The 23,497-nt window shown below is 43.6% G+C and overlaps 1 protein-coding gene across 1 annotated transcript in view; it reads left to right on the top strand.

Moving 5' to 3' along the window:
• Window positions 1-23,127, top strand: part of LOC147436935 (uncharacterized) — a 53,376-nt gene extending 30,249 nt beyond the window's left edge. The window contains exons 5-8 of the mRNA XM_086486499.1: window positions 21,300-21,468; window positions 21,626-21,724; window positions 21,840-21,922; window positions 22,612-23,127. Of these exons, the coding sequence (XP_086342625.1) occupies window positions 21,300-21,468; window positions 21,626-21,724; window positions 21,840-21,922; window positions 22,612-22,717 (457 nt within the window). The 3' untranslated portion in view covers window positions 22,718-23,127. The remainder of the gene's footprint in view (window positions 1-21,299; window positions 21,469-21,625; window positions 21,725-21,839; window positions 21,923-22,611) is intronic.
• The last annotated feature ends 370 nt before the right edge of the window (window positions 23,128-23,497 follow it).

The raw sequence follows: 23,497 nt of genomic DNA, 5'->3' as shown, positions 1-23,497 counted from the left end.
ATTGACATTCCTTCTGTGCTTGTCTGCTTTTCTCTTCTGTTGCTCTTGAGTACGAAGAATCGCTTGCTTTACTTGTTGATGGGCAATATCAATATTGCGCACAAATTCATCTGCGGCGAAGATGTTTTCTTTGGTCACCATAATAGGAAGTAAGAGTGGCTTTCCATAAATAATTTCGAAAGGGGCTTTACCAGTTGAGGAATGTATGGTATTATTATACGCAAACTCAACTATTGGTAAGTACTGTTCCCATTCGGATTGTCGTTCCGAAACATAGCACTTGAGGAGATCTAAAACAGTGGCATTAGCGATTTCGCTTTGACCATCTGTTTGAGGATGATAAGCTGATGAAAAATCAAGCTTAGTTCCCAAGTTTTCGAACAATGCTTGCCAAAATAGACTAGTCATGCGGGGATCTCTATCGCTGACAATAGTCTTTGGCAATCCATAGTGTTTAAAAATCTGAGCTAGAAATATTCTAGCCATGCGATCATCTTTGATCGTCTTCTTTACTAGAAGAAAATGGGCTTGCTTACTGAATCTGTCTACGATAGTCCAGATTGCATCATTTCCATTCTTGGATCGAGGAAGATCCGTAAGAAAATCCATGGCAATACTTTCCCATGGCGTGTTAGGCACAGGGAGCGGCTGAAGCTTGCCATAAACTTTATGTCTGTCATATTTTACCTATTGGCAGACTAAACACTCACGTACATATTTTTCAATGTCCGCACGGAGTGTTGGCAAAAAAAAAAATCTTTCGAGGGCACTAGTGGTGGAAGCAATTCCCCGATGCCCGGCATAAGGAGAATTATGTGCTTCATCCATCACCTTTTGTCGTAAGGGCTGAGCTATGCATATTGCTTGTTGACGATAGAGTGTATTATCCTTGATAGAATAAGGTGGCTTTGAGTGACCAGCTTGAAGATCTGCCCAAATTGTGGCGAAGTCTAGATCTTGAGGATACATCTCGCTGAGAGATTCTAGTTCCTCATGATAAATTGTTGTTAGTGCATTGATCTTTGGACGCCTGGAGAGAGCATCTGCAACTGCATTCTTTGTTCCAGAAGTGTGTAAAATCTGAAAATGAAACATTGAAAGAAAGTTGGCCCATCTCATCTGCTTTTCTGATAACTTTCTCTGTGTGAGAAAGTAGCGAAGACTTTGATGATCTGTCTTGATAATAAAATCAACTCCTAATAGATAGTGTTTCCAAATGGAAAGAGCATGAATTATTGCCATTAGCTCTTTTTCGTATATGGAGGCATGCAACTCTGCATCTTTAAGGCACCGACTTTCATAGGCTATCGCGTGACCCTCTTGGTTCAAAACTGCTCCTACACAATCTCCAGATGCATCGCAGTATACCTCGAAAGGTTTGCGAAGATCAGGGACGGTGAGAACAGGTCCGTGACTGAGTAGATACTTAAGCTTTTCGAAAGCTTGTTTTTGTCCAGACCCCCAATGGAATGGAATCCGCTTCTTTGTCAGGTCATGGAGGGGACCTGCTATCGCGGCAAAAGCTCGAATGAAACGCCGATAATAAGAACAGAGGCCAAGGAAACTTCGTACATCATGTACTGTAGTTGGCGTAGGCCATTCTACAACTGCTTGAATCTTATCAGGGTCCATTCTCACCTGGTTGTGAGATACTATATGGCCCAAATAGTGGATTTCTTTTAGAAAGAACTCACTCTTCTTAGCATTCACAAATAATTTGTGTTTGCGTAATTCTTCAAACACTAAGGCGAGATGCTTATAGTGTTCGTCTTCCGTCTCTGAGAAGATTAAGACGTCATCAAAGAAAACGCTTGTAAAGCTTCTGTATGAGTGGAAGATTCTATCCATCATTCTGTTGAATGTAGTTGGTGCATTAGTGAGCCCAAAAGGCATCACTAGAAATTCATACAACCCGAAGGTTGTTCTAAATGAAGTCTTATGCACATTCTGAGGAGCTATGCGGATTTGATGATAACCGCTCTTCAAGTCTATACGACTAAAGACACTGGCTCCTTGTAACTTATCAAGAATGTCGTCAATCCGAGGGATTGGAAATCGTTTCTTGATTGTGATCTTGTTTAGAGATCTATAGTCTATGCACATGCGGAATGTGCCATCCTTTTTCTGTACTAGCAAGACAGGTGAACAATATGGAGAAGTACTAGGCCTTATTAAGCCCTTTTCCAAAAGTTCGTTAACCTGCTTGAGAATTTCCTCTTGCTGCATTAGACTAACTCGATAAGGAGGCTGATTTGGAGGAGAACTTCCTGGGATCAAATCAATTGTATGATCCTCAGGTCGCGAAGGTGGGAGTTCATTTGGAAGTTCATCTGCAAAACAATCTTTATATCTTTCTATTAACTTAAGTCTTTTTAGCTCTAAAGAGGAAAAAAGTTGTGAAACAGACACATCTCTCTGTCTTGCAAAAATCAAGTACGGTGAAACACACTTTTTCATTTCTTTCTTGATGGCAATGTGATTGGCGATAGGAATACGCCAATCACCTGCATCTGCAAGTACAAGATACTCCTTTCCTTTATGAGCAAAAGATAAGGTTTTCTGAACATAGTCAGGAATGGGATGCATCTTGTAGTGCCAAGGCATTCCCAAGATAACATCGCATCCTTCAAGTGAAGCTAGTAAGAAAGACTCTTGATCCTTGTAGTCGTCGACCTTTATATTCAACTTCCCTATGATTGGAGTAGAGTTTGAGTTCTGCCCTTTAAAAGCAGATTGCGCTTGAATAGAGACTCCAAAACGATTGGGCTGCAAGTTCAGGTCGTCAACTAGCTTGGTAGAGATGAAGTTGTCTGTACTACCAGGGTCAAACAAAATAAGAGCCCGCTGGTTGTTGATACTACCCCATGCTTTGAGAAGAGCTCTTTCTTTTCCATCCTTGGTTGTATTTCCCTGTACATCTCGGACTGCATTGGAAGAGGGTGGTTGTGGAGGTTTGGTTGGACAGTCACCCTTCATATGACCAACTTGTCCGCACTTGAAGCATCTTCCTTCACTAATGTAGGTTCGCAACTCAGCAGGAGAGAGATATCTCCCTTTCTTGAGCTGATTTGGCTTTGCTTCTGCTTCGGAGGCGGTTCTTTTCTTCTTTTGAGAAGAAGTAGAAGAGGTAGGCTGCTCATGGAGAGCCTTCTGCTTGGCATGGTAAGTGCTTTGCTCCATCTTCCTGGGAGTACCCTTGTCATGTATTCCATCAGCTATGCGGGCTGATTCCATAAGTATCTGCAAGTTACCTCGAGGGTAAAGCTTCATAGCCTTTTGCAAGGCTTCATGCAAACCTGCTTCAAACTTGCGCATCTTCTCCGAATCGTCAATCTTCTCGAATGGAGTGACTTTCAAGAGAATGTCCCAAAACCTATCCACATAGCGTGGAACAATTTTGTTCTCTGACTGTGAAAGTCGATCCTATTCTTTCTTTACCTCTTCCTCATGGTCTGGAGGAAGGAACTGTGCGTAGAACTCCTTCTTGAAGGCAGTCCAATCTTGGGGTTTGCGATCTTCCAGGATAAGGGTTAACCACCAATTGCTGGCGGTGCCTTTCAGGTACAAACTGACATGGCGAAGCTTGGATCTTTCCTTGAAATTCCCTTCTGCAAATGCAACTTCAAATTGGCGGATGAAAGCCAAAGCTTTGTCATTATCACGCCGTCCATTGTAGGTGTCGAATTTCACATCTTTATCTCCCGACTTGAATGTTTTCTGCCTATGGTGTTTCTTCTTATGGTGCTCCTTCTTTCTATGCTTAGACTCCTTGTGGACAGGAGTCCTTTCCCTTGAATGCACTTCTTGCTGCGACAGATCGCCGAGAAACATGTCTTCCGGAGCAACTATGTCATCCAGATCCTTCATGAAAGAGAACTGAGGGGAATCAGGGGGATCCTGCTCTTGAACTTTTGGATTAAACCGCACATGAAGTTCTGGAGGTTTCTTCTGCCTCTCGTGCATGCGGGAGGTTCCAATCAAAGGATCTTTCCTTGGTTGTGGCGCCTTTGGGTTCTGCGGGATTTCTCCCGACCCCATCGACATTTTCTCCTTCCCTTTTTCAAGAGTATGGAGAATCTTTTGGACTTATGGATGGGAGAGAGCTTTCTCCAACTCTTCCACCTGCTGTTGAAGGAGAGAGAACTCTATCTCGCGTCCTCCCATTTCTGCAGTCTGCCAAGTCGTCAATCCCTTCAGGAAGAGAGAGAGGACCTTGCTCTGATACCACTGTCACAAAAATACGGAAGCGTAAACTGACGTTTAATTGCACTTCATATACTCAAGAGAATTAGAGGGAGAGAGAAAACTTGACACTCCATTGGGGACCAGAAGATGGGCTGGTCCCCCCCCATAAAGAGAATATCTTTATTACTAAGGGAGAATCTTTACAAGCACAGGAACGGGGCATACGCTCGTCCTCTATTCTTTCTTCTGTTCTGTTCTGACTACTGATTGAGAAAGTGTTTCCACTTTCTTTCTGCTTGGGGGATTTCCCATCTTCTGCGAGACTGGTTGGAAGCTCTCGAAAAGAGAGTCTATCTTCCAAAACAGCTCATCAGAAGCTCTCACAGAGGAGAGCCCATCTTCCGTTATGTGTTGTCCTCATGCTCATTCATTCATGCATCGAACACAAAACAGAAACAAGCAAAATGCACACGCACATGCTTGTTGTAATTTTCTGCACATAACTTGAAATTCTTACCTGTGCACACCCCTATGCCGAAACAGAGGTCTTCTTCGCGATGGAATCGCGCCAAACTTGATGTAGACTTAGGATAAGGAGAGAGAAGAGAATTTCTATGGCTGATCTACTGAAAACAGCCCTAATCGAGGTGATTAGGGGCTGAAAACAAAGAATTACAGCAGCCGCACTCTGCTAAGAGAGCGTCTACGACAGCTTCTCGCGATGAAACTTCACCAGAAGGTGTCTATGACTGTGAGATCCCTTGTTTTTGACAATGGGAGCACAAGGCTACCACATATGTCGCAAGGGGCTGCTCTCAAGCTTCAATGGAGGGCTCCATCGTGTAGAGCACGCTCACATTAGGGGGGATAGGTGCACTGCCAGCCCTGAAAATGGGGGAGGGGGGCTCCTAAATAGCCATCAGGGAGAGGGGGCGCTAGGAAGAGAGAGAGGGTGAGAGTGAGAGTGAGAGAGAGTTAGCTTGCATTGGTAAGTGTGCCACTTGGCACACTTACTTTAAAAACTTAAAAACCATTCAACTTTTGACTTTAAAAACTTCTAGCTCATTAATTAAAAATGTGCAACTAACTAACAAATGTTACCAATGATTCTTTTATGAGAACACCAAAGGTCTGCCGGCGCAATACCGCACTTGCACTGCACCGCCTTTACCTGTTCACACTTGTTCGGCCGCCTGCCCGAGCACGGACCGTTAAATTTAATTTAACGAAACTTACCCTAAGGCTTTATTAACTTTATTAGCCTTAGGGTCACTGTTCTAAGGACCCCATCTCATTCATGTGCTTGTAGTGACGCGCGTATTTTTCCTGAGCCTAAAATCTGAGGCTACTGCTTACCCCTTTCTGAAGACCCGATTTCCCAATCACTAGGGCTTCAGGGTAATTTTTGCTAAGGTCCCTCTGAGGTGTTGTGGCCTGCATTTAGGCTCACCTGAGGCCTTAGAACTGCTAGGTCTATTCTGGTGTGCACACAACTAATTAGATAATTCTTTTCTCGTAAATAAATTAATTATTTACAAAGTCTGACTTAGTTACAAAGGTCCGCAAGGCAGCCACTTTCTTGACAGGGGATGCGGGACAATGATGGACAACTTTATTGCTTCAAGGGCAAGCTCCGTCCACATGGATTTACTTCAAGCAGATTTTTGCAGCAGCATGGTTATCTGATGACTTTGAAGCAGATGTCGTGACAGAATGGCACCACTTGCAAGAATCTGGATGACTACAATTGGAAGTTTTGGAAAGCTCTACTTTCAGTAACCTCCTATAGGTTTGTGCCATTGATAGAATACATTGAAAAATATTGTTGTGGCCTACCCAAAGGATTGAGAAAATATTGCACGAAGATCAAAGTCACTACTTTGACGCAACTCATCGAGGTAGCAAACACGGGCAATGGTTTGCTCAAGGGAGAGGATTGTGAATTCAATACTGGCGTCAAGGAAGGATCAGCCAAGAAAAATTCAGCGAAGAAGTATGTTCCCAAGGAGGCTCCGAAAGTGACTCAGGAGCCCGCCAACGCAGGGAAAGACAAAGCTACGACTGAATCAGAAAAGGGACCAGCGAAGAAATGGAAAAGACGTTTTCCTCGCAAGTCGGAAGAGCAAAAGAAGGTCCTGAGGTCAGAGAACAAATGCTTCATCTGTGAGCAGCCTGGCCACATTGCTTACAATTGTCCTACAAAGAAAAGACTAGCTGATTCCGAAGACAAAGAGGACAGGAAAGGAAAGAAGCCCATGGCTGGTCTAGTGCCAGATATGGTGGGCGACAAGCCAAATTCAGATGCAAGTGAGCTTTGCAGAGCATGGGGAAAGGTCAGGGATCAAACAATGCTTATCTTCTTTGATCCCGGTGCCAAAGCCAACTTCATTTCCCCAGAATTGGCTTCGAAGTTGGGAATCAGACCTGAAGAGATGGGGTATACAACAGAGGCAGGTTTGGCATGTCCTGGCTATACAGAGGCTGTGACACCCATCATTGGAAATTTGCGCCTACATATCCAGTCCTATGTAGATGTTGAAGAATTTTACATCATGCACAGTGGACGGATGTGATGTGTTGTTAGGTATTCCTTGGTTATTTCGTGTACAGGGAATCATGGATGCCTACAACAAAAAGATCATTGTACAGAGCAGGGGAAAGACTCACATTCTGGATGTAAAGCTTAAAGGGGAGTCCATTCCCACTGAATCAGCTTTTGCTATTACTTTTGTAATGAAAAAGCATCTTTCTGCGTACTTGGTTTTTGCACGTGAAGTGTCAGATTGTGATGAATCAAATTTATCTGTGCTAGATAAAGAAAGGTCAATGTTTTTACAACAGTATAGTGACTGTTTTTCCGATTCAATACCGTCTCAATTACCGCCAGAGAGACCCGAGAACCATGCGATAGATTTGGTGTGAGACAGTAGCCCACCAAATAAGCCTCCGTACAGGGTTAGTGCGGCTCAGCAGAAAGAGATAATAGGCCAAGTACAAGAGCTGTTAGAAAAGGGGTTGATTCAGCCCAGTTCATCTCCATTCTGTTCTCCAGTGTTGTTGGTGCAGAAAAAGGATGGCTCATGGCGTATGTGCATCGACTACCGTGCACTGAACAAGAATACCATCAAGAATAGGTTCTCTATACCTAGAATTGATGATATTCTGGACAAATTAGGAGCAACAACTATGTTTAGCAGGATAGATCTAAAGAGTGGGTACCATCGGATCCGCATTAGATCAGAGGATGTGCACAAGACTGCTTTTAGAACGACGTTTGGCCTTTACGAATTTTTAGTGATGCCCTTTGGTCTCACAAATGCTCCTGCTACGTTCAATAGGATGATGGACAAAATTTTCCGTCCACACCAGCAGTTTGTTGGTACATTCTTTGATGACATGATAGTCTACTCAAAGAATGAAGAGGAGCATAGGCATCACTTGGCCATTGTGTTCGAAGAGCTACGCAGTCATAGGTTGCTCATCAATGCAAAGAAAAGTGAATTTTTTCTAGAAGAGATCCACTTTCTGGGGCACATTGTCTCAAAGGATGGTGTCGGAATGGATCCTGCAAAAGTTGAAGCGATCAAGTCATGGCCAGATTTGAAGACGGTGCACGATGTCCAAAGTTTCTTGGGACTATACTCCTATTATAGAAGGTTTATCCGAAATTTCGCTGAGATTGCTTAACCTTTACATGCTTTTCAAAAGAAGGCAGTCACCTTTAGATGGACACAGAAAGAGATTTCAGCTTTTAATCTCTTAAAGGAAAAGATGACTTCAGATCCAGTCATTGTGTTGCCAGATCTTCGGAAGTCATTTGTGGTCCAATGTGACGGCTGTGGTAGTAGCATTGGTGCAGTGCTAATGCAAAATGGTAGGGTAGTAGCCTATGAGAGCAGAATTTTGCAAGGGCTAGAGATGACCATGCAAGTCTATGAGAGAGAGTTATTGGCTGTGATTCATGCGCTCTTAAGTTGGAAACACTACTTGCTAGGTGCAGATTTCGTTGTCCAAACGGACCATCAGACCTTGCGATACTTCTTGACACAGACAAAGTTATCTGAGAAGCATATGCGATGGGCAAATATCTTGTCCATGTTCCATTTTCAGATTGTGCATGTGGAAGGCAAGAAGAACGTTGTGGCTGATGCCTTGTCAAGGAAGCCACAAATTTCAGCTGTGTCAATTCCTTATCATCATGAATTTGATGATATGAGAGAACAATATGCAAATGATGAAGATTTTGCAAGGGTCTTCGAGCAGCTAATGGATGGACAACGTCATGAACACTATCTTCTCAAAGATGGGTTCATGATGATGCATGGCAGATTGTGTGTCACAAAGCCATTGCGACGCAAAGTTATGGAAGAGAGTCATGTCCCACCGTATGCAGGGCATCGTGGTATTGATGCTACAGTTAAAGTGGTTGAGACATTCTTCTAGTGGCCTACATTGAGAAGAGATGTGGATGCCTTTGTGCGAGAATGCCTAATTTGCCAGAAGGTCAAGTTTGACAGGCAAAAGGCACCTGGGTTATTGCAACCACTACCTATTCCAGATAAACCATGGGAAAGTATTGCTATGGATTTTATCTTTGATCTTCCGAGAACGCAAACAAGAAACGATGGTATTTGGACCATTATTTGCAGATTCAGCAAACAGGCTCATTTTATTCTTATCAGGAAGAAGATAAAACCAGATCAGATGGCACGCTTGTTTATGAGCAATATTTTCAAGTATCATGGCATGCCACAGTCGATTGTTAGCGACCGTGATCCACGCATGACAAGTTTGTTTTGGAGAGGCTTGTTTGAGAATATGGGCACAACGCTCAAATTCTCTTCGTCATTTCATCCTCAAACAGATGGGCAGTCAGAAGAGGCAAATTCTACTGTCCTAGATCTGCTAAAGTGCTACGTGTCAGAGCATAAAGGAAAGTGGGAGCAATATTTGCCATTGGTGGAGTATGTACTATGCATACAATAATACAGTGCATTCATCAACTGGCAAGGCACCTTTTGAGATAGTTGAAGGTGGCAAGAAAGTTCCTCCCATACTGCATACAAAAGACAAGATATTTGAAGCAGATAAGTATGTTCAAGACATGGATGAAATGTACGAGAAGGTCAAAGTGGCCTTAGAAAAGACTCAGACAAAGCAAAAGAAAGCAGTTGATCGTCACCGTCATGAAGTAGTATATTCACTTGGTGATTGGGTGCTTTTACGCTTTGAAGAGGCAAGGTTAAAGAAGATGAAGAACAAGGAAAGATTGTTTCCAAAGCTCAACATGCGTTACTATGGGCCTTTTCAAGTGTGCGACATAATCAGTGATGTTGCATATAGGCTGAAATTGCATGACAGTTGGAAGATTCACAATGCGTTTCATGTGAGTCTTCGCAGACCCTATGTGGGTGATGTGCCAGAGGATATGCCAACTGAAGATCAGTCGGAAGTCGAGGAACTTGACGAGATCTTGGTCCCGATACAGATTTTGGCACATAAAGAAAGAAAAGTGAAAGGCAAGGTTGCTAGGCGTTACTTGGTAAAGTCCAGAAACTATCCGCCAATGGATGCTAAGTGGATGGAAGAAGGTGAACTTGCAGAGTCACCAACTGTGTTATCACTTTACCTTGAAGCCTTCGATTTGCAACCTACCTTGACCCCTTGAGTTTTAAAGCTACATGGATTGTCATTGTGACAATGGCTTCTGAAAGAAATGATGTACTTGGTATTTAAAGTGAGCTCAAATGAAATACCTGTTACATGAATGTTAGAGCTGTACAGATTGTCAGTTTGGCAATTGCTCTTATGGAATGTCCAAAAGTGTGCTTAGTGCTGTAGAAGTGAGTATTTCTTGTCAGTTTGTCAAGAATACAGTAATTGCTTCTATTAAAGAGTACATGTGTAATTGCATTCTTAAACTGTCGGTTTGGGTATGCTCGAAAGTGTTACGGGATCCAACGTGTACTATAAGACAGTGGCAAAATGTGTAGCTAGTATTTTGTCATTGGAAAGTTAGCGACTCAAAGCAATGGCAGAGTGCGAAGCTACCACTATGTCATTGGGACAGGGTTCACACGCAGGCAATACATGTGTCGACGAGGTGTTGAATACACCAGGGTTGACAAAGAGCATGTATGTGTCGTACATGTGTCGACAGGTGTTGAATACATCAGTGTTGACTGTGAGCATGTACGACATAGATGCAAACGAGGACGTTTGAGATTTCAAGAGGGGAGTATGTCACCAGCGTGTGACTACTATCTATCCTTTTTGTTGATTTCTTTCTTATTATTTATTTACTTTCACTTTTTGGAAACACCCCTCGGGAAATCTAACTGCCCTGCATTGCATAGCTAGTGTGGAACTGTCCAGAGGGAGTCCAGGCCTGAGGGCAAGAGAGCACTAAGGTTGGACAAAGACTATGGTTAGCCAAAGTGGGGTCATTGACTAGCCAAAGTGGAATCCTTTGCTACAGAGGCTACATTTCAGTTTTGGGTGTGGCTACAGTGTACAAAGGGGGTCAGATGACCTAGAAAGATACAATGGCAGCATCTCCTAAAATTTAGGGAACTGCTATTTTGGGACTTGAAAATGTGTTTGCGTCATTACCTCTGGAATGACAAGGGGAACATTTTCTTACTCTGCCGTGAAGTCAACTGGGCAAGCGGTTGGGAGATTTTTAGGCGGCAACCCCGAAACGGGAAAATGCTTGTAAATGTGCCAAGTGGCACATTCTGGTGCACTTTCCTCATGCAAGAGAAGGTGGCCCTAAATTTGAAGGGAGAAGAGGCTCATTTGCTGATTTTGTCACAGGTTAAGAGCTATGGAGTGCTTCCTTTCCCTCTTATGTACAGTGCGGTGCCAGGAGTGATGCCCTGCACGCTACGCATTGCCCTCTCTCCCCCCTATGGCAGTATGTTATGACCCTCTAGTGGGCTTTTCAATTGACCATTGTACAGTTGTGTGGGTTCATGCGTGATTGCCGAGGCAAGAGCCTCTTGCATAGGTATTGGATTAGCTAGCGGCTAATCCCCCGCAGGTATAGGTGAATTCAGAGAGGTTTCACACCAGAAATCTCGTCCGATTCAAAGGGCAAGTAGCCCTATAGGTGCGGGAGCTCGAGGACTTGCTACGGATGCGACCGGCACGCGAAACGGAGCCCGAAACAGTAAATTACAGCCTGCTGTGTATTTTTGCAGGTTTAGGGTTTTGGCCCTAAACGGTCCCTAATACCTCGAGGAGGTTCGGGGACGCGAGGGGACCGTTGTACAGGGGATCTGGTGCATTTTCGGGGCTGATAACAGAGAATTCAGCGTGCTGCAGATTCTCGCCAGGTTTTGCAAAGTGCCCGTATGCGTCGGGAAAGTCGGTCAATGCGTGGGAATATTGATTGTGAAGTGTCCTAGTACAGTTATGCTTCCGAAATCGGGCCGGAACAGTTGAAATTCAGCCGAGTTTGTGCGGGGCAGCTTGTAGGGAACCACAACGTTTATTCCCTCTTTTAAACAATAAAGAAATACCGAAAGGGGCGCCTAAGTTAGGGGCCAATCTGGTGTCGGTCTATTGATATAGGTGCAATCTAGCAGCTTGTATCCCTCTCCCCTTTGTTGTGTCTTGAAAGTACAGGTAAAGTGGGCGACAAATTAAATGGGTGAAAGCAAATAAGGTTTTAAGTCTGAAGTCTACCGCCCTTTTTGATAGTACAAGCCGGTTTCAAATGTCCCAACAGTTGTTGCATACCCCTCGCTGACTTTTACTTGCGCATCTTTCGTACCCCTCGCATCTTGACCCCACCTAGCTTCACACTCGGAAACTTTATTCCCAATATATTTTCCGCTTGGTTCTGAGCCATCCTTTGCCCACTATGCTACTTTCCCTTGTGATGCTTGCTGTCCATGGTAGCGCTCGCCAGTAACAACCCCTTTATTGGTCTCACCCTAACTTCATGCTAATCCAATGCATGCTACATTTCAGACATCCAACTGTTGGTAGCATCGCCTATTAAGGCTTTCAACTGCTGCGCACTCCCAACGGCTACAACTGTTGCTAGCAGATACCCTTCTGCTATTTCCAAAGCTCAATACACACACACACATACTTTTTTTAATAGTAATTTCATTTGATTTACTAACGCAAAACCTCGAGGCGAGGAAAACCCATGGGAAACATTACATGTTGCAAATAAAAAACAGTCAAAGTAGAGCTCACAGGGAAAAGGGAAGAGCTCATCCAAATCCCTAGCAAATGTCAGAGAGTGGCGAAGGGAAGTTTTGAAGAGGAAAACATAATCCACATGAACATGCTGGAACATGAGAGAATTATGTGCTTTCCAAACTATTCAAAGCACCTAGAATCTAACCCAATAAAAAAAGTATGTTTACGGTCGAAGCAGTGGTGGAAGCACTCCAAAACTCGAGAAGTATTGGCCAAACTGTACCCCAGTTAAATAATTGCGAAGGCGAGTAGAGATGCAATCCATAAATAGTGACAAACTTGGACACCCTAAGTCTAGATTCTCTTGCGACACAAACACTTCACAAAATATTGAGTCGACACGGCTCCGCGTAGTTCCGTGCCAAGAGAGATTGGCCCCAAAGACTTGCGTCCCTTTCGGTATATCTTTTTGTGTTAATCTTTGAGAAAAGTACAACTCTCATTGGTCGTCAGCTCTCAGAGTCTGGATCCAAATGGTGTGAGAAGTGAGGCCCTAAGGGTTCCTTATGAGCTTACAAGGGATGCCAAAAGTAGAGTCCCAAAAGCATGTAAACTCAAAAGCATTAACCCCAAAAGCACTTGCCCTTAAAAGCTAGCGCTAGAAACTGTCAAAAGCAGCCGGCGCAAATTGCAAAAATCCGTACGACTTGCCACGTGAGCATGTCAGCGTGATTTGCAGCCGTCCGTACAACTCTCAGCGTGATTCGTGGCCGTTCGTACAATGCCACGACATCAATCCTTTAATCTCTTTGTGTCCTCTTGGGCCCCCCTCGGTAAGGGTACCATAAGTTGGTACTACTTGCAAGCTTTAAAATCTTTAAAAATAGGCCTGTCGGATAGGCTTCTTTAAAATGGTAAATCTTTATCTGCCCTTTTGTTCAGGAGTTGGCTCTCCTTTTGTTTGGTGGTCATGCCACGTCAACACTTTGTGACATACCCCCTTCTTGAAAGAATTGTAATCGCCCTCGATTATGCTTGCAAAACAGACAGAGGCCATAACTCATTGCAACAGACATTGACTTTAAGTACTGATGCACTAGATACGACTTATCTAGCACTTGTACAAAGACGACAGTCACATCATTGCACATAATATCACAGGACATCACATGACAAATCAATCACAGAAAAATTCATTCCAAATCTCAGACCATGACTGCCAGCAACGTATTTAGTAACCGCATCTAGATCCATCCTGGACCTCATTGATGGATTAAGTAATCCTTATTGCGATCATGTCTATAGAGATTTTTAAGACCGAAATGTTGGAGTCATTTCGTCTTTCAGTTCCTGCACTCAAACAAGTCACATGAGAGAGTACAAATCATTCATGTTCAATTTTGGAAATTCGATTTCATAAAGTCATACAACAGAATACTGTGAGTACATTAGTATTCCTGAAACCCAAAGGGATATTGTAACAAACTGCTTACGTGTCAAAGCCTAAAGAATGGAGCCAACTTACAGATGTGGCCGAGGGGCTTAAACCCTAAGAAGAACAAGTAACAGAAAAGTCCTATCAACTTATGGGGACCCCGTTCGATGGGGACCCCAAGTGACATAAATGAAGAAAATAAAGCAAGATCCGGACACACGCAAAAATTGATGACGTGGCAGATTTTCGAAAATTGCACTGACATGATGACGTGGCAGGGTGTACGGATTTTCGTAAATTATGTTGGTAGCTTTTGGCTTTGCTTTTTGGATCAGAAGCTTTTGAGTTTTAAAGGCTTTTTACTGTAACTGCTTTTCAGGCCAAGGGCCTTTAAATATGAGGCTAGGGCTCATTCTCCGGCATGCTTCCTTGAGAAGGTGCAGAGTCTGGAGTACCGGCTTGTATTGTGTTGCAATATAAAGAAATACTGAAAGGGGTGCCAAGGTTTGGAGCCAATACTCTCTGGGGTGGGATTCCGCCACTCCGTGTCGCATGTCGTCTCTCTCTCTCTCTCTCTCTCTCTCAGTTCAATTGTTATTGAAGTGCTAAAGGTTTGTTTAGTCTGTTCTTTTCTATTGGCATGTGGTGCCCATCGTGTGACAGTGGTATCAGAGCATCAGTCGTATGCTTTTCTAAAAGTGTACCGGTCCTACAAAAGAGCAGACAGAGCTATTGGAATTTCTATTTGAGGTATCTTCGTCCTCCAACCCGGACCTATTAGCCACTTCCACCCTTACTTCATCGCGCATCGGGCGCGCTCCCGTCTTCACCGCTCATGTCTTACAGGGCATAAGCCATTAAGATCACTTGCGAAGAAGGATCCGATATTTGTTTCGAGTCATTGTTTTTCTCAAAAGCAGTGTCATGTAGATGTTGATGTCTATAGCTACTAAGCCGCACACTCCAAGTAGTTGGTAAGCTTTTAAGAAAAAATTTTGTCCGAAGTTATATGGTTTTTGACATCTTCCTTAGGAGTGTAACTTCTGGCAGAGTGGATTTCTTGAAATGCTTGCCATGGAAACCCTAGTAGATTATACCTTGAAATTTCTCGACACCTCTCAGTAGATGTCTCTTCTCGAGCAGATGACCTTGGAGGTTTCGTGTGATTGCTATCTCTTGGGACTACCATCGCCGCCAAAGAAACATTGTCTGTCCAAGAGCTGATGGACCATGCTGTGCTCGGCTACTACCTCATGGAAGGAACCTAACCCTAATTTTTGGTGCAGGTTTCAAGATGGAAAGTCAGTCGACTTTTCGAGCTCGACTGATGTCGAGGTTGATTCTTAAGTTTGAGTTCTGTTTGATCTTGTTTGGTGATCCTGTTTGAAATTTGTTTGAAATGGATGGTATAAGTTTTGAACTTGTTTTGGTGCCGATTTGAATTGTTTGACTTTGGTTTGATACTGGTTTCAATGATTGGTGATTTTACTCCCGGGTGGAGAAGTGAGAAATACTGTTTTGGTATTGTTTGAACCTCAGAACGACGCAGACCTATGCCTAGGGAGCGTTTCGTTATATGTTTGAAAACCTCGGAACGACGCAGGCCGATGCCTGGGGAGCGTTTCGTTGTATGCTAGAAAACCTCCAAACGACGCAGGTCAATGCTTGGGGAGCGTTTGGTTGTATGCTTGAACCTCCAAGCGACCCAGATTGCGGTCTGGGGAGTGTTTGGTTGTACAGTCCTCTGAGCTCATGGCCTGAACCTCTTTAGGTTATTTGCGGGGGGAGTGACAAGATAGTCGTTGAGTAGCTTCATACCGTATACCGTTTGTCTCGGGGAAGTGCTCAACGGCGTTGTTTGTTGTGTCTTGTAACATGTATATGTAAGCATTTGTATTGCATTGTGATGTGTCAATTACTGAATATTCCTAATTGGATGAGATTGATTGGGCATGTAATTTTAGTGCATCAAGACACCTGTGGAAGATCAGTACGGTATGGGTGTGATGGCTAATTATACTACGCCGGAATATCAAGAGTTCCGATCTGGACGAAAGGAGAAGCTAACTCCTTGATCAAAAGAGCAGAAAGGAGAAGCTAACTCCTTGATCAAAACAGCCGAAAGGAGAAGCTAACTCCTTGATCAAAAGAGCAGAAAGGAGAAGCTAACTCCTTAATAAAAAGAGCAAATTGATTGTCCCTCGGAATGACCCTCGAATTTTTTTTAGCTAACTTGAGTTGTTTTGTAGATATGCTGTAATCGCGGACGATTACTCCCTTTCAAGAAGGGGAGATGTAACAAACTGCTGACTTGTCAAAGCCTAAAGAATGGAGCCAACTTATAGATGTGGCCGAGGGGCCTAAACCCTAAGAAGAACAAGTAACAGAAGAAGTCCTACCAACTTATGAGGACCCCGTTCGATGGGGCCCCAAGTGACATAAAGGAAGACAATAAAGCAGGATCCGAACACACGCAAAAACTGATGATGTGGAAGATTTCCGAAAATTGCATTGACATGATGACGTGGCAGGTTGTACGGATTTTCACTTTTTGCGTTGGCTGATGACGTGGCAGGTTGTACAGATTTTCGCGTTTTGTGCTGGTTGATGACGTGGCAAGCTGTACAGATATCCGTAAATTACGTTGGCAGCTTTTGGCCTTGCTTTTTAGACCAGAAGCTTTTGAGTTTTAAAGGCTTTTTACTGTAACTGCTTTCGAGGCCAAGGGCCTTTAAATATGAGGCTAGGGCTCATTCTCTGGCATGCTTCCTGGAGAAGGTGCAGAATCTGGAGTATGGACTTGTACTGTGTTAATGCAATATAAAGAAATACTGAAAGGGGCGCCAAGGTTTGAGGCCAATACTCTCTGGGGTGGAATTCTGTCACTCCGTGTCGCGTGTCGTCTCTCTCTCTCTCTCTCTCTCTTAGTTCAGTTGTTATTGAAGTGCTAAAAGTTTGTTCAGTCTATTCTTTTCTACTGGCACGTGGTGCCCGTCGTGTGACAGATATCAGTGACTATTCAATCCAGGTAATCTGTGACAAAGGAGCGGAGTGACTCCCCTCTTGTGTAATCTCTCTGCACCAGATTCAACCCTGCTGATCTGCGGGATCTCTTGAAGTAGACACGGCTAAATCGAATGCTTCTAGGTAAAGTTCCAAAATCTTAGGAGTGTCTGCTAGTTCTACTCCTCCATTTACTTCGCATCCAATGTCGAATAGTTCTTAAATTTAACTAAGAACCGCCGAATCACTTTACCTTTCACTTTTCTTTCCTTGTGTACCAAAATCTGTTCAGGAACGAGTATCTCCTTGCTCTCTTCCACTTCAGGTTGCTCATCAGGCTCCCCATCAACTGGCACCTCACCTTTAAAAGGTTTCAAGAGACTCACATGGAATGCATTGTGAATCTTCCAAGTGTCTGGCAGCTTGAGTCGAAAGGAGACGTCATTTTTCTTTTTCTTTAACTTGGAAAGGCCATAATACCTCATGCTAAGCTTTGGAAAAAGCCGCTCCTTTCCCTTTCATTTCCTTAGGCACGTGGTGCCCGTCGTGTGACAGATATCAGTGACTATTCAATCCAGGTAATTTGTGACAAAGGAGCGGAGTGACTCCCCTCTTGTGTAATCTCTCTGCACCAGATTCAACCCTGCTGATCTGCGGGATCTCTTGAAGTAGACACGGCTAAATCGAATGCTTCTAGGTAAAGTTCCAAAATCTGAGGAGTGTCTGCTAGGTCTCCTCCTCCATTTACTTCGCATCCAATGTCGGATAGTTCTTAAATTTAACTAAGAACCGCCGAATCACTTTACCTTTCACTTTTCTTTCCTTGTGTACCAAAATCTGTTCAGGAACGAGTATCTCCTTGCTCTCTTCCACCTCGGGTTGCTCATCAGGCTCCCCATCAACTGGCACCTCACCTTTAAAAGGTTTCAAGAGACTCACATGGAATGCATTGTGAATCTTCCAAGTGTCTGGCGGCTTGAGTCGAAAGGAGACGTCATTTTTCTTTTTCTTTAACTTGGAAAGGCCATAATACCTCATGCTAAGCTTTGGAAAAAGCCGCTCCTTTCCCTTTCATTTCCTTAGGCGTGTCTTTTGATAACGTAAGAGCACTCGATCGTCTTTCTTTAATTTCAAGTCGTGTTGATGTTAATCTGCTGCCTTCTTGTGTCGTACTTGAGACTTCTCTAGAGCCTCGCGGACCTTGGCAAAATCAGTGTCCAAGTGTCTCATGTACTTGTCGAGTTCAAAAGTCTTGTCCTTGGTGCTGAGAAAGGGAGGAACCTTCTGAGCACCTTTAATCATCTCAAATGGCGCTTTCCCCGTCGAAGAGTGGACGGTGTTATTGTAGGCAAATTCCACCGAAGGCAAATTTTTTTCCCATTGAGTCTTCTGATTAGAGATGTAAGACTTCAACAAATCCAAAACAACTGAATTTGCGATCTTAGATTGCCTGTCTGTTTGTGGATGGAAAGATGACGAGAACTGCAACTGTTTGCCAATGTTCTCCCAAATAGCCCTCCAAAACAAACTCGTGAATCGGGGATCTCTGTCGAGACTATTGTCTCAGGCTTACCGTGTAACCGAAATATTTGGGCAATGAACAATCTCGCTAAATAGTCCGGCTTGACTGTTTTCTTCACTGGAATAAAGTGAGCTTGCTTGCTAAATCTGTCAATGATAGTCCAAATGCCATTGTGTCCACTCTGTGCCTTCAAGAGATCAAAGATGAAATCCATTACAATACTTCCCCAGGGGTGTTCCCTCAAAGGTTGTGTGACACATCGTTTTCGTCATCAAGTAGCCATCTTGTATGGATATCTTGGAACTGTCTCCCCATTGTGTATCCGAGTGAAAACATCCGTAAAGTCCGAATCTGTGGTGTACTGGTCAACCATATCCTCGAAGCTCCTATGATGGATCGTGGAAATAGCCAAGACGAGGGGCTTCCGAGACAATGCATTTGCCACTAAATTTTTCTGTCCTTGAACATGGACAATTTGGAAGTGAAACTGTGACAAGTTAGCTCACCGCATCTGCTTTTCTGAAAACTGCTTCTGTTACCAGAAGTAGCGCAGACTTTGATGATCTGTAAAAACTGTGAAATTGGCTCTGAGTAGATAATGTCGCCACTGTGTAAGAGCATGGATCACTGCCACTAGCTCTTTCTCATAAATCTTGGCTACCAATTTTGATCTTGATAAAATTTTTCTTTCATAAGCAATCACATGGCCTTCTTTCATCAAGACCGCTCCTAGACTACAACCACAAGCGTCACAATAAACTTCGAATGGCTTTTGCAAGTCTGGCAAAGCCAACACTGGTCTAGTAGTCAGTTTTTCCGTAAGTGTCTGAAAAGCAGTCACCTCTGTCGGTCCCCACGAGAAAGGGACTCCTTTCCAAGTCAATAAGTGCAAAGGCGAAGCTATCTCTGCAAACTTCCGAATGAATCGTCGATAGTAAGAACACAAGCCGAAAAAGCTTCGAACTTTATAAACATTCTTTAAGTCAAGCCAATCGCGGATAGTCTCAATTTTGGTCGGGTCCATGTGTACTCCTGCTGTTGAGACGATGCGCCCCAAGAAATGTATCTCCGGCTAGAAAAACTTGCTCTTTTTGGCATTAATAATTAATCTATTAACAGGCAATGCCTGAAAGACCTGTAGCAGATGGTGTCGGTGCTCTGCTTCATTCTTGGAGAAAACTATAACATCATCAAAGAAAGTGCAAAGTGTCCACAAAAGATTGATGCTTTCAGAAAATCCTGTCCATCATTCGGTTGAAAGTTGCTGCAGTATTTGTAAGTCCAAAAGGCATCACCAAAAATTCGTATAAATCGAAGCTTGTCCGAAAGGTTGTCTTGTAGACATCTCCCGGAGCAATTCTGATTTGATGATATCCGCTTTTCAATTCAATCTTACTAAAACAAGAGGATCCCCGAAGTTTGTCAAGAATATCATTGATCCTTGGAATTGGGAATTTGTTCTTGATGGTGATTTTATTGAAAGCTCTATAGTCAATGCACATTCTCCAAGATCCGTATTTCTTTAGTTCTAGTAAAACCGGAGAACAGTAGTGTGAAGTACTAGATTGGATGAGACTCTTTTCAAGGTCTTTTCACTTGGTTCATGATTTCTTCATTATGGGCTCGGCTAACACGATAAGGTGGCCGGTTCGGTGGTGTGGTTTTAGGGATTAGATAAATAGTGTGGTCCTCAGGACGAGATGGAGGTAACTCGCCTTGTAGGCCTTCTGAGAAACAGTAAGCATGTGTGTGTAGAAATTCTTGTTGTTCTTTGTCCAATTTAGACATGTTCGCTCGTTGTTCATTATTCAATTTTTCTAAATAGATCGAATAAACAAAAAGACTAGATTTCATTAATTTTAAAATGGCCGAAGTTGATACAATAGGGACGGACTCGTCCTTCAATTTTACATCAAGTACAATTTTCCTGCCCTTCTCATTGGTCAAAGTCGCTTTCTTGGCCCGATAGTCGACCACGGCATTGTTCTTATGGTACCAAGGGATTCCTAGTAGGATGTCACACCCTTCCAAAGGCACGATGTAAAAGTCAATGTGCCCTAAATACCCCTGACAATGCAAAGCCAATGACAGGTGTAATGGCTACATCTTGTGCGGGCATCGCTAGAACTGCCTCCGCCGGTGGGCCTATCTTGTCGGACGTAATCTCAAGTCGAGCCGCCAATTCAGGTGAAATGAAGTTGGCCTTGGCTCCTCCATCAAAGAGGATGAGGGCTTCCTGATCTTTTAATTTGCCCCGTTCGCAACAAAGTTCCGTACTTTCATTCATCCGACTTGGGTCGGTTCCCATGCAATCCGGTACCAGTCCTGCTTTCATCTTGCCTTTTTTGCCATGTTCTTCCGTTGCTCTAGAACTCTTTAGGCCTTTCTTCAGTTTGTCCTCGTTGTGCCTTTTTGGGGCACTTTGCGGAGATGTGCCCTTGTTTCCCGCAACCAAAACACTTTCCCTCTTTGAGATAGTCGGCTCTCTGTTCCACAGTCAAACGGGGTTGTGCATCCTTCTTTTTCAGGGAGTTCTTCTTTCTATGAATCTATTGTCATTTGTCGAGGTCTGTCTGGTCCTTTGAGTCAAAACTTCATCAGTGGCGTAGGGCAAGTTACCCGAATGTATCGAGAATCCCCGCTTAGCATGTCCCATCAGTTGTTGTATGGACTCAGACTTTTGATCAAGGGAGTGGGGATGGTTGTCGGCTCTTTCCCTTTGGCTTTCTTGGTGACCTCTATCCATTTCTCGGCCTCATCTACCTTCTTTTGTGTTTTCGTGATTATATCTACCTGCGATGATGTCTTCGCCTCATGTTCCTTCTCTTCTTCTTTGATCTTCCGCACTTGTTCTTTGATGACTATGAGTTCCTTTATCATCGAGGGCTGGATTTCGCGCGCGCGCGAGAGAGAGAGAGAGAGAGAGAGAGAGAGAGAGAGAGAGAGAGAGAGAGAGAGAGAGAGAGAGAGAGAGAGAATATTCGGTTTTTGAAGCAGTTCAGGGAACAAAATACCTATCTGGCCATTTGCAAGTTTGTCATTTTTTGCGGGTGTGTTTGCACTGTTGCCTTACTTTGGACTATGGCAGCCACCTCCACCGAAAGTTTCTAAGGAAGAAATCCAAGGGTGGCCTCTTAAGATTTTGGACTCCAAGATATTTGCTATTGTAAGTCATATTTCCAAGCGTAAAATCCTTCATCTGGTTACTTGTTTTTGAAGAAATCGGTTTGTTTGTCTCTTTTCATTCCCAAAAGGAAGTGATTCATTCGATTTTGCTGCATTTTCAGAGTGCAAAGTAGCTGTGAATGTTTTTGTTTACACAGGTTTTGGCCATTGCTGGAGTGGGTTTGATTGGAACAGCAGCCACTGCAGGTGGTGAATCATGGGTGGAGTTTAGAAAGTATTTCAACTCTAGCAGATTTGTAAGGCAACATCTTTAACTAGAATTTTGATTTGATGTCGGAAGGCTGAATGTTACTGTACTTTAATAGAGGTTAAGCTTCTGCTTTTTGACAAGTGACATTGTGGTATATGTAGATACATACCATGTCCCTGGACTTCATGGCATTGAGCTCATTGGCTCCGTTCTGGGTATTCAATGACATGGAAGTGCGCAGATGGTATGTTACAGCAGTGCAAGGTTGCTGCTTCCTCTTTGTGTCTCTCTCTTTGTCAAATTTTTCTTTCTTTTGTCCTTTCCTTTTTTGCTTGGCTGATCAAAAAGTGAAAGTGAAACCATACAAAGGCTGCGTAACCCCAGGCCTGCTAAAAGTTGCATAGCCACGACCATGGTTGGGAGATTTCAAAGTGATTTATTGTGCAAAGTTGCTGCTGCTGCTTGCTCGCTCACTCGCTCTCTCATGTGGTAGATTGGTTATCTTAGTTCCCTCTGGAGTGTTAGGTCTTGAGTTCAAGACTTGTCCGATAGATCTTTAAGGTCTCTTGGGTTTGTTCCTACAACGTTAAAATTTGTCTTCCTCTTCTCTCGTGTGGTAGATTGGTTTTCCCAGTTCCCCTCTTGAGCAACAGGTCTTGAGTTCAAGACTCGTTGAATAGATCTTTGAGGCTATTGGGATTGTTTCTACTTTATAAAAACGAAGAAAAATGCGCCCCAAAAAGAAGAAAGACCCCAGAAAGTCTCAATTTAAAAACTCCTTTTTATCCATTAATAACAAAGCAGACAGGAATGACATTTTCAATAACAGACTTTCAAGGTTTAGGCACTGTTTTAAGGTCATGTGGTGAGAGTTTTGGCGTTGCCACTGGGCATGTCTGTGAAGGCTTCATTAGTTTTCAACCCATTTTGCAGGTCAAATAAAGGGAGCTGGGCGCCAGCACTGGCCTGTATACCTTTTCTAGGTCCAGCATTGTATCTAATTTTACGTCCATCATTGAGTGAAGGCGAGGCGGAGTGAACGCCAGGACCTGAAAGCAGCGATGTGTACTGGTATTCATTCAAGAAGGCTCTTGCGAGCATCAGTCCTCCATTGAGTCAAGTTGTGGTGGAGTAATCGTGCTTGGGGGCCAGGACCCGAAAGCATCACTTGTGTGGTGGTATGCATGCAACTTGATTCAAAGCGGATGTTCTTACTTGCATCGAAAAGGGTAAATGTTGTATCCACACAAATTTTCTTGGTCTTATTCATTATTGCAACAGTAATCCTCTGATTCAAGAATCAGAGGTTTGATTCTCTTCCTATTCTTCTACACAAATTGATGGCCATTAAGGTGATTTGTACAAGGGAATTGATACTTATGCATCAATCTGCAATGTTCTGGGTGAATTCCTCTGTGCTTAATAAAAGGCATTTTGTTTCTCTCTCCATTTCCTTGCAACCATTTGTCTGTCCCTCTCTATTTCTTTTGTCTTAGCACAAGCGTGTAATTCTGGGATTTCAGCAGTGGTTCTCGACGCTGAATTTTCAACTTGAAAACATGTATCATCCTTGAAACTTGATTTTGTCAGCCTCTCTTAGCACCATCCGACAGCTCGCTCACTAGCCGCCTGCCATTCCCCATCCTCTTGGACATAACTGCCGCTGCTTGCCATTCCCCTTGCACTCCATGGTTATGACATGCTGCTTGCAGCTGCTCATGCTTGCTGTGCATGAAACCCTTGATTGACACAGCTCCCACCTTGCCCTCTTAGCTCGCTTGGATTTCCAGCAAGGGTTCCTCACTTACATACGACTGTG

This window comes from Adiantum capillus-veneris, chromosome 17 (assembly GCF_014529385.1).
Source record: "Adiantum capillus-veneris isolate H3 chromosome 17, ASM1452938v2, whole genome shotgun sequence".
Lineage (NCBI taxonomy): Eukaryota > Viridiplantae > Streptophyta > Polypodiopsida > Polypodiales > Pteridaceae > Adiantum > Adiantum capillus-veneris.
Note: the sequence above shows the minus strand (reverse complement) of the source record. Positions and strands in the feature narration are given on the sequence as shown.